Source organism: Micropterus dolomieu, linkage group LG22 (genome assembly GCF_021292245.1).
Source record: "Micropterus dolomieu isolate WLL.071019.BEF.003 ecotype Adirondacks linkage group LG22, ASM2129224v1, whole genome shotgun sequence".
Lineage (NCBI taxonomy): Eukaryota > Metazoa > Chordata > Actinopteri > Centrarchiformes > Centrarchidae > Micropterus > Micropterus dolomieu.
The window spans coordinates 15,641,728-15,650,968 of record NC_060171.1 but is presented as its reverse complement, the minus strand read 5'-3'; the positions used below and the strand labels follow the sequence as shown (position 1 = coordinate 15,650,968).

Genomic DNA, 9,241 nt, shown 5'->3' with positions numbered 1-9,241 from the left:
AAAACCCCACACCCCATGGTCCTCCAATAAGTTAGTTTTAAATGGATTTAAAATGTTGTGCAGAAACCTACATGCCAAGTGAAACCAACTACGAATTGAACAATTCTTTAGGCTACATTGCACACCTGCCTGAGAAGCCACCCTTTTCCAATAATCAAATTTTTACGGTAAGCATAACAAATGCTGCTTACACTTTGTGCTTGTTATTCCTCTCTACCTTCTGTCTTAATAGCTCTAGCAGGCTAAAGTCATTATTAGTTTTTGTGAAATAAATAGTCTTGTAAATGAAAAATTTGAAACAACTGATTTATTTATCACTGAACGCCAGTCTGTAAGTATAGATTTATGCCTTGGGTTTGGCAGGTGCGCCCTTCTTTCCAGTCTTCTTCTTGGGTTTCAGCATCTTAGCCTTGATCTATGGAGACAAACAAGATTTCAAAGTCACAATCAACAATTCAAGTCTACAATTTGTGCTTCCAACTTGTTTTTGTTGTTTTGTTTAGGTTCTTACAGTTGGGTCATGCTTGAGGATGGCATGACGTCTTGCGGTCTTGGCGTAAGGGTTCAGTTTGAGCATTATCCTCAAGTTCTTCAGAGGATTCTTCTTCAGCACTCTGCGGTTGATCTTCTTGCTGTAATGCCAATATAACCCAGTCTTAACAAGGTCAAGTTCTGCTAAACTACAAGTTTGTAATAATCTGTGTCGCTCAGGACTCCATAATAATCAGGGTTCAGAAACACGGACCTGAAGTGGAACATCATCATAGTTGACAAGCTTAAAACAAATGTCAAGACCATCAAGTGAGCTGTGCTTACTTGGGTGTACGAAGTGCTTTCTGGATCTCCTCACTCTTCAGAATCCTGCTCAGGTCTGTGTTGGTCATCTTATGCATGGGCAGGCTGGAATAAGGCATTAAGAATAAAATTACTAAATTTCACATCATGTAAACGGTGAACTTGCAACTTAATTGTGTTGTTCAAACTCAGAACTTCTTAAATATCACAAACATTCAAAAACACGGACCATGAAGTGGAAGCTCATCACTGTAATGTGAACACCAGTTTAACTTGTGCTACTGCTTTCTTAAATACTCACTTGTAGTCGACCTTCAGGGAAGCAGGTTTACGCCAGGTGCCATACAGATCGTCCAGCTTGCGGAAAGCGCTCTCAGTCCAGATGCAGAAGCGTCCAACGTGACCACCAGGGGCGAGCCTCAGGAGGTTCAGTTTGTTCACGTTCTGCAGAGTGATGCCTTCATAATAGAGCACAATATTTTAGTGTTCTCTAGTTGCTTCATTAAATAAGGAATTTAAAGTTTACATAAATGCAATATGGAGTTATTTACACCTGCATAAATGTGGAGCTATGCAGTGACTGGGGTCTTAAGGATTGCCACCATTGTCCCATTTTTATCTTTATGTGAGTTTGTAAACCCCACTGAATATGAACTATACACTGCTGCACATTAAAGACTTTAGGATAATGTTCTGATATCCATTTAGCTAACAAGTAATTAATTTGACATTTGAACAAACACCTGGGATATTTCTGAAAGCTTTGGTGACACCAGCGTCTTGGTTGTAGATGATGCATGGTCCTCTGCGTTGGATCCGTCTACGATTCCTCATCTTACCCTTACCGGCACGCATGCGCTGAGAGGCATAGACCTGAGAATGGAAAGATTATTCCAATATGCCATTAAACAAAACAAAGAAACCTAGTAATCCCTAATAAATGTACTAAATGTAAGCAGATACCACAGGCAGAAGAACTGTTCTTAATTCTTCTGAAAGTAACAGGTTTCGTCTTGAAGGCTTTTTGAATTAATGTATAAAGAGCGAAGGAATCTCTCTAAAGTTTTATGAAAAAATAAATTAAAAAAGATTGCTGCTGTACAGGCTGAGTTAAGTGTCATTTTTAAAGGTTCAAAAAAGGATTCCCCTTAAATTGAAGGGAAATTGTATAAAAATACCTATGATTCCTACAGTTGTCATAGTGGATAGATACACACACACCTATCCTTCTAGTTAAAATCAGCACATTAACTTCATAATGCGCTTAGCATTTCAGTTTCAAAATCACGTATTCCTTAATAGTGTGTTAAGAATTTAAAATTACCTTCTTGATGTCATTCCAGGCTTTAAGCTTCTTCAGCAGGAGCACTGCCTCCTTGGTCTTCTTGTAGCCCTCAACTTTGTCTTCAACCACTAGTGGGACCTCTGGGATTTCCTCAATGCGGTGTCCTAAGGGAACCACCATCATGTTAACCAAAGATACCCACACTCAACCTTATTGCGGCTGTCAGAAGACTAGTGTTACCAGAGCTTGCTCAGAATTTCACACACATCAGTTCCCTGTGACAGCATAGAGACAGCAGGCAAGTGTCACTGTTCACAGGATCAGACGCAAATTACACCATCATAGCAAGTCAAATATTAAGCTGTAAATAATAGTATAAAATATATTTCTAAAGACTTTACACCAGTTTTGACCTTCAGAAATATTGTTTGTGTGGCTTACCTTTGGACATCACAAGTGCAGGAATGGCAGAGGCAGCAACAGCAGAGCAGATGGCATAACGCTTCTGGGTTGTGTTGATCCTGCGGTGCCAGCGGCGCCAGGTTTTGGTGGGGGCGAACATGCGTCCTCCACGACACATCTAGATCAAAGTCAAGGAGGGTTGATATCTCCTGAAGTAACACAAGTACCTAATACCTGCTCAGACACTCCTGTTCGTCAGCCATCTGTGCCAGCATATGACAGTAGGCATTCTGTCACTGGTCACAGAGTCAGACGCAAATTACACCATCACTGCAAGTCTTCGTTTCAGTTTTAATCTGCCTTAACACACAAAATTATTTAAAAAAGGGGAGGAATATAATTTAACACTTCAATTCTGGTAAACGGATACATTTCCAAAAGCACCCTGGCCAGAGCGATGAGTACCACCACCTCTCACACGAGGGATACGGGCCACAGCTCTTCCTGTACCCCAGGACTCTGCACTGGTCTGGTGGCCTGAAATAAACACACAATTACACATTAGATTAAAGGAAAAATACATCAGATTTGTAAACACATGAGAAATCCTGAAAACTGTTATTCGGTATAACAGTGACGCCAGGCCTTAACATGCCAGTTCAAGACAGACATACACTCACCTGCCAGTTCACTGACTGCATAGGGCTGGCGACTGTTCTTGCGCATGTTGGTGTGAACGAAATTCACAACATCAGGGCGAATTGGAGCCTTGAACACAGCAGGCATGACAACATTCTTGCCTGCGGATTCTCCTTTCTCGGAATACACCGAAATCAGGGGTCGTGCACAGGCCTAGGATGCAAAACGAATTTATCTTCAATCAGATACATAACGTTGATTTCGAGATGGTAATAGATACTCTATAAGATTGTAGTGGCAGTTATAGAATTGTTCAAGACAAATTCTTAAATAATTCAAACCATCACATTTCGCATGTGCGAGTTGACAGCCTGCTAACGTTAACTTTAAAGTCTGATGCAACTAGGTGCAAATGGTAACATGTCAAATCAAGTGCCTTTCACGATTAACATAGCTGGGACTGCTCATTACAATCACGTATTTGGACAAATTGGCCGACTGTTCGCTTTAGCTCGATTCTGCTAACGTGGCTTCCTAAGCCAGTTTGAAACGTTAACTTACCTTGTCAGCTCATTGCAGATTGTATAACCATTACGAGAGTTTATATACTTTAATACATCGAGTAGCATCTACGACCAGTACGATACATATGTCATATCTAAATAAGCTTGTTAAGTTACCGACCTACAACTGAATCGATAACCACACGTGTATCAGGGCTGAGCAACTTTAGCTGCTCGTCCAAAATGGCTCCTCGTGTTAGCTTCACTAGCCGGGAGCATTTCAACCCACTGCTACATTAAAACTGAATTTTAGTTGCTAACTAACAGAAAATACGGACTTACTTGACACATACAACGAACGAGATGACCCCCACGTATTATATAGCATGATAATAACGATATAAATGTTATTTCTCACCATTTTCGGTAATTTCTTTTCGGCTCGCCGGGAACCACGCTCCACTCACTATGGCGGCCACAGAAAAAAGGAAGTTGGTAATCTACCCAATATGCTTTATGCCTCCGCCTCGACGAGTATCACTTCCGTCGACAGATTATTTTCCACCATTATTTTGCTTACCGCAAAGAAACACAATGATAAAATTTGTATGAATGTAACAAACATTTGCGTTATCATTTTCAATCAAATTCCGACGGTTAAACAGAACCACCTTAAAGTTTGTTGATACATTCGGGACTATTTCTTTACGCCATGTTGGCGGAGGATGAACGTAAAGGTCGAACTATTTTCTTAGTAAACATTTTTAAACATCTGAAAAAAAAACTACGGTTTAGTTTATTTATATTTTCTAGTGTATGTGTGATGATATTGTTTATACACTTTGCTGACTTTATTTATTAATTTCTGATATTTAAACTTTTTAACGAAAACGTCATGATCTGTGACCTCATGTCGTCAGAGTGAATTAGGAGAGGTGTGGTCAATGCTGAAGAAAATGAGTGGGGGGAAAAGTATATGCTAAAATACCAGTATTAGAGGGTAATGTTGGGAAAGAAGTTTGCTAGTGTGCATAGTGGTGATCATTTAGATGATATCCATAGACTACATAAAGAGAATGTTCTTAAGGAAAATGTGTTTAATGTGTTTGTTAAATGTGTTTATTAAAAAAGATAGTGAGGAAAGTACTATGGATGCAGAAATTATTTTGAATGAAATAGTGATTGTATTAAATGGTATTAGAAATACTGCTACAGAAGAATATCAACTGACTTACATCATGTTCCAGAAACTACCTGAAAAAGTGTTACAGATAATATTGGACTTATTTAATAAGATATGGGAAGAAGGTAAAATGCCCAAAAGCTGGAAGAGTGCGTTAATATTACCATTTAATAAACCTGGGAAAGATTCTAATAATGCTGGTAATTATAGACCCATCACCCTAACATCACATCTATGCAAGTGGATGGAGAATATACTAGTCAGAAGACTTAATTACACCTTTGAACATAGAGGATTATATGAACCATATCAAAGTGGGTTTAGAAAAGGGCGTTCCACAATGGATGCTGTTGTGAAAGTAAGCAACGAGATAGAGAAAACACTTAAAATTAAAGAAATAATGAGTATTGCGTTCTATGATGTTGAAAAAGCTTATGATTCCATGGAGAGGGAAGGGTTACTAATTAAATTGAACAAAATGGGAATTAGAGGTAGGTTTTATTTTTGTCAGAAAGAAGATTTAGAGTTAAAGTGGGATCAGAAGTATCTGAACAATTTGAAATTATTAATGGAATTCCACAAGGCGGTGTTATTAGTCCAGTTTTATGTAATATTATGATTAATGATATTTTTATGAATCTAGACAGAAGGATTGGGTCAGCTCTGTGTGCAGATGATGGGGCCATCAGGACAAGAGGATGAGATCCCATAAGGGTGAGAAGTAAAATCAAGGAAGCAATAGGAAAGGTATAATTAGGGCTTTAAGCTTTCTCCAAGTTAGTCTTGCCATATGATATTTACCACAAAAAAAGGGATAGACAAACAGAACCTACAGTTATATGGTCAGAATATAACAGTACATCATTAAATATCTGGGTATGTGGTCAGACCAAAGGGGAACATGGAAAATACATCGAAAGGTGCAATCAAAATGCAAGAAAGTCATAAATGCAATGAGAGCAGTTGCGGGGAAAGACAGGGGACCAAATAAACAATCATTAATGTATATTTATAGGGCTCTAATGAGGTCAACAATAGATTATGGATGCTGTGTATATGGAGCAACAGTTAAAGCACATTTATTGAAGTTGGATAGAGTTACTAACAACGCATTGAGGATTTGTGCAGGTGCAATGAGATCAACACCAATTAAAGCAATCCAGGTTGAGTTAGGAGAAGTGCCCTCAGACCTGAGAAGAGATAAACTCATGCTTACATACTGGTGTCGCTTACGTGAATGTGGTTATGAAAACCATGCAAAGACTGTTATTCAGGAGTGTGGGGAGCATACTTCTTTTAAAGGTAATGGCTTTGGCTGGGTAACGAAGACTAAATCAGAGGAATATAGATGAAACAATACCTGGTTTGACTCCCCTACACATATTAGTAATATCCCTATATGGTTATTTCCAAAACCTGAGATAGACTTAAATATATTGGAACTAATAAGCGAATGGGAAGAGAGTGGGATTAGACATCTGGTAAGTCAGTACATTCAGATTCAGATTCATTCTTTATTGTCCTCAGTGGAGGAAATTTGCTTTCACAGTCTGTACAAAGAGCAACTTCAATATGAATTCTACACGCAAACTATGTATAGTACACACATATATACACAGATATGGACAATATACACATATCTACACATAACACAAAAGTGACATCATTAATTGTCTGTGAGTTTAACGCTCTTATAGCGCAGGGTACAAAACCTTTTCCGAAGCGTGCGTTTTTGTAGAGTATCTACGGCCAGATGGGAGAAGCGTGAAGCATGAGTTGAGAGGGTGGCTGGGATTTTGTACTATTGTAGTTGCTCTACGAGCAGTGGCGGTATTAATGAGGGCTGGCAGGTTGGGAGTGGGAAGACCTATTATTTTGGAGGAGGTGTTTTTAAGAAAGTTATTCTTATTGGTGAGAGAGAGCATGGTGAAGTAGCAGGTAGTACAGTACAAGAGGATGGGTTCAATGATATTACGGTACAGGAGAAGCAGTAGGTGTGGTTTGACTGATAGAGTCCTGAGTTTATGAATGACAAAAAGTCTTTGTTGACATTGTTTGTGTATGTTTGTGATGTGGTGATCAAAACTTAGTTTATAGTCCGTAGTGTTGCCGAGGTACCTGAAGCTGTCAACAATTTCTACTGGCTGGCTGTTTATGGAGATGAGGCAGTGAGGGGTGGAGGGTTTACGGCGTGTGTCCAGGATGAGTTCCTTTGTCTTGGTGACGTTGAGGAGGAGGTGACTGTCCTTACACCACTGTGTGAAGTGTGCAATGGACTGGTGATATGCTGTAACTGATTCTGTGTCAGAGAGGAGGACGAGCATGGCTGTGTCATCAGAGTATTTGAAGTACTTTGTAATGGGAGAAGGGCTAATGCAGTCATTGGTGCACAGAGTGTAGAGAAAGGGGCTCAGGACGCAGCCTTGGGGGGCTCCAGTGTTGACAGTAATGGTGGTGGATGTGGTGCTTCCCACCCTCACTGCCTGTGGTCTGTCACTGAGGTAATTATGGATACAGCGAATGAGGATTTCTTGGGGACAGGGATGATGGTGGCTGTTTTCCAGAGAGTGGGGAAAGTTGCAGTTTGTAGTGATTCTTTGAAAAGTGAGTGCAGTACAGGAGAGAGTTCCAGGGCACAGTTCTTGAGCAGCCTTCTAGTGATCCCATCAGGGCCAGGGGCCTTGCCAGTTTTGCACCTCCTGAGCTGCTGGTAGACATCTTCCACTGTGGGGAAGATAAAGCTTGGCTGCTCAGGGGTGGGTAGGCTCCTGAGCAATCTTTCATACTCAGTGTTGAAGTTCCTGTTGTCAAACCTGGCATAAAAATTGTTTAGGTCTCTGGTGACTGAGTTGGGGTTAATGGGTGCAGGCGTGCTAGATTTTGACGTGGTGCCAGTTATGTTTTGACTTTCTGGAATGCCAGTCTGGTGTTCATGCTGCTGAAATCTTGTTCTATTTTGTCCTTGTATGCTAGTTTAGCCTTTTTTATTTCTGTTTTCACAGAGCAGTTAATGTCTCTGAGTGACAGCCAGTCTTTGCGTTGGAATGCTTGTTGTTTCTCTTTGAGTTTGAGTTTTATTTGGTGGGTCATCCATGGTCTGGAGTTGGGATATTTTCTTACAGTTTTGACTGGGATGGTGGTTGCCATGCAGAACTTGATGTAGTCAGTTACGGTGTCGTTTTTTATATCCAGGTCACCATCAAAAATACTCCAGTCAGTGCATGCAAGGGACCCCTGTAGTTAACATAAGGAACAAATACTTAGATATGTATACAGATGGATCTAAAGATGAAGAGGACAAGGTAGGAATAGGAATATATATACCAACAATGAATGTAAGCATTGGGAAAAGATTACCTGATCAGGCGTCAGTGTACACGGCAGAAATGATGGTGATTATTGTAAGACTGTAGTGGGTAGAGGAAGCAAAACCAGACAGAGTAGTGCGTGTTGATTCCATAGCAGCGCTTTATGGTATTCAAAATATGAAATCTAGTAGAGAAGATTTAATGCTAGAAAAGTTTATTTAGACTACAGAGACTACAGATAGATGTGAGATTCTGCTGGGTACCTGTCCACGTAGGTAAATAAAAGAAATAAAAGGGAATGAGGGAGCAGACAAAATACAGTGGATACGGAAAGTATTGAGACCCTTTTAAATTTTTCACTCTTTGTTTCATTGCAGCCATTTTCCAAAAATCAAAAAAGTTCATTTTATTTCTCAGTAATGTACACTCAGCACCCCATCTTGACAGAAAAAAAACGGAAATGTAGAAATGTTTGCAAATTTATTAAAAAAGAAAATCTGAAATATCACATGGTCATAAGTATTCAGACCCTTTGCCGTGACACTCATATTTAACTCAGGTGCTGTCTATTTCTTCTGATCATCCTTGAGATGGTTCTACACCTTCATTTGAGTCCAGCTGTGTTTGATTATACTGATTGGACTTGATTAGGAAAGCCACACACCTGTCTATATAAGACCTTACAGCTCACAGTGCATGTCAGAGCAAATGAGAATCATGAGGTCAAAGGAACTGCCTGAAGAGTTCAGAGACAGAATTGTGGCAAGGCACAGATCTGGCCAAGGTTACACAAAAATTTCTGCTGCACTTAAGGTTCCTAAGAGCACAGTGGCCTCCATAATCCACAAATGGAAGACGTTTGGGACGACCAGAACCCTTCCTAGAGCTGGCCGTCCGGCCAAACTGAGCTATCGGGGGAGAAGAGCCTTGGTGAGAGAGGTAAAGAAGACCCCAAAGGTCACTGTGGCTGAGCTCCAGAGATGCAGTCGGGAGATGGGAGAAAGTTGTAGTAAGTCAACCATCACTGCAGCAATCCACCAGTCGGGGCTTTATGGCAGAGTGGCCCGACGGAAGCCTCTCCTCAGTGCAAGACACATGAAAGCCCGCATGGAGTCTGCTAAAAAAC

The 9,241-nt window shown here is 40.3% G+C and overlaps 1 protein-coding gene and 4 non-coding genes across 5 annotated transcripts; all 5 read right to left on the bottom strand.

Annotated features, from left to right (window-relative positions):
- Positions 1 to 292: 292 nt before the first annotated feature.
- Positions 293 to 4,197, bottom strand: rpl4 (ribosomal protein L4). The gene is made up of 10 exons (XM_046038005.1): positions 4,043 to 4,197; positions 3,163 to 3,334; positions 2,913 to 3,019; positions 2,522 to 2,660; positions 2,120 to 2,244; positions 1,539 to 1,668; positions 1,097 to 1,253; positions 817 to 900; positions 512 to 632; positions 293 to 415 (listed from the first exon to the last, which is right to left on the bottom strand). The coding sequence occupies exons 1-10, from the start codon at positions 4,043 to 4,045 to the stop codon at positions 344 to 346; spliced, it is 1,110 nt and encodes a 369-aa protein (XP_045893961.1). The 5' UTR covers positions 4,046 to 4,197; the 3' UTR covers positions 293 to 343.
- Positions 704 to 770, bottom strand: LOC123962554. Its single transcript, XR_006822987.1, has one exon. It is a non-coding gene; the product is annotated as a small nucleolar RNA SNORD18 (small nucleolar RNA).
- Positions 980 to 1,050, bottom strand: LOC123962553. The gene has a single exon (XR_006822986.1). It is a non-coding gene; the product is annotated as a small nucleolar RNA SNORD18 (small nucleolar RNA).
- Positions 2,328 to 2,427, bottom strand: LOC123962557. The gene has a single exon (XR_006822990.1). It is a non-coding gene; the product is annotated as a small nucleolar RNA SNORD16 (small nucleolar RNA).
- Positions 2,718 to 2,817, bottom strand: LOC123962556. Its single transcript, XR_006822989.1, has one exon. It is a non-coding gene; the product is annotated as a small nucleolar RNA SNORD16 (small nucleolar RNA).
- Positions 4,198 to 9,241: the final 5,044 nt, after the last annotated feature.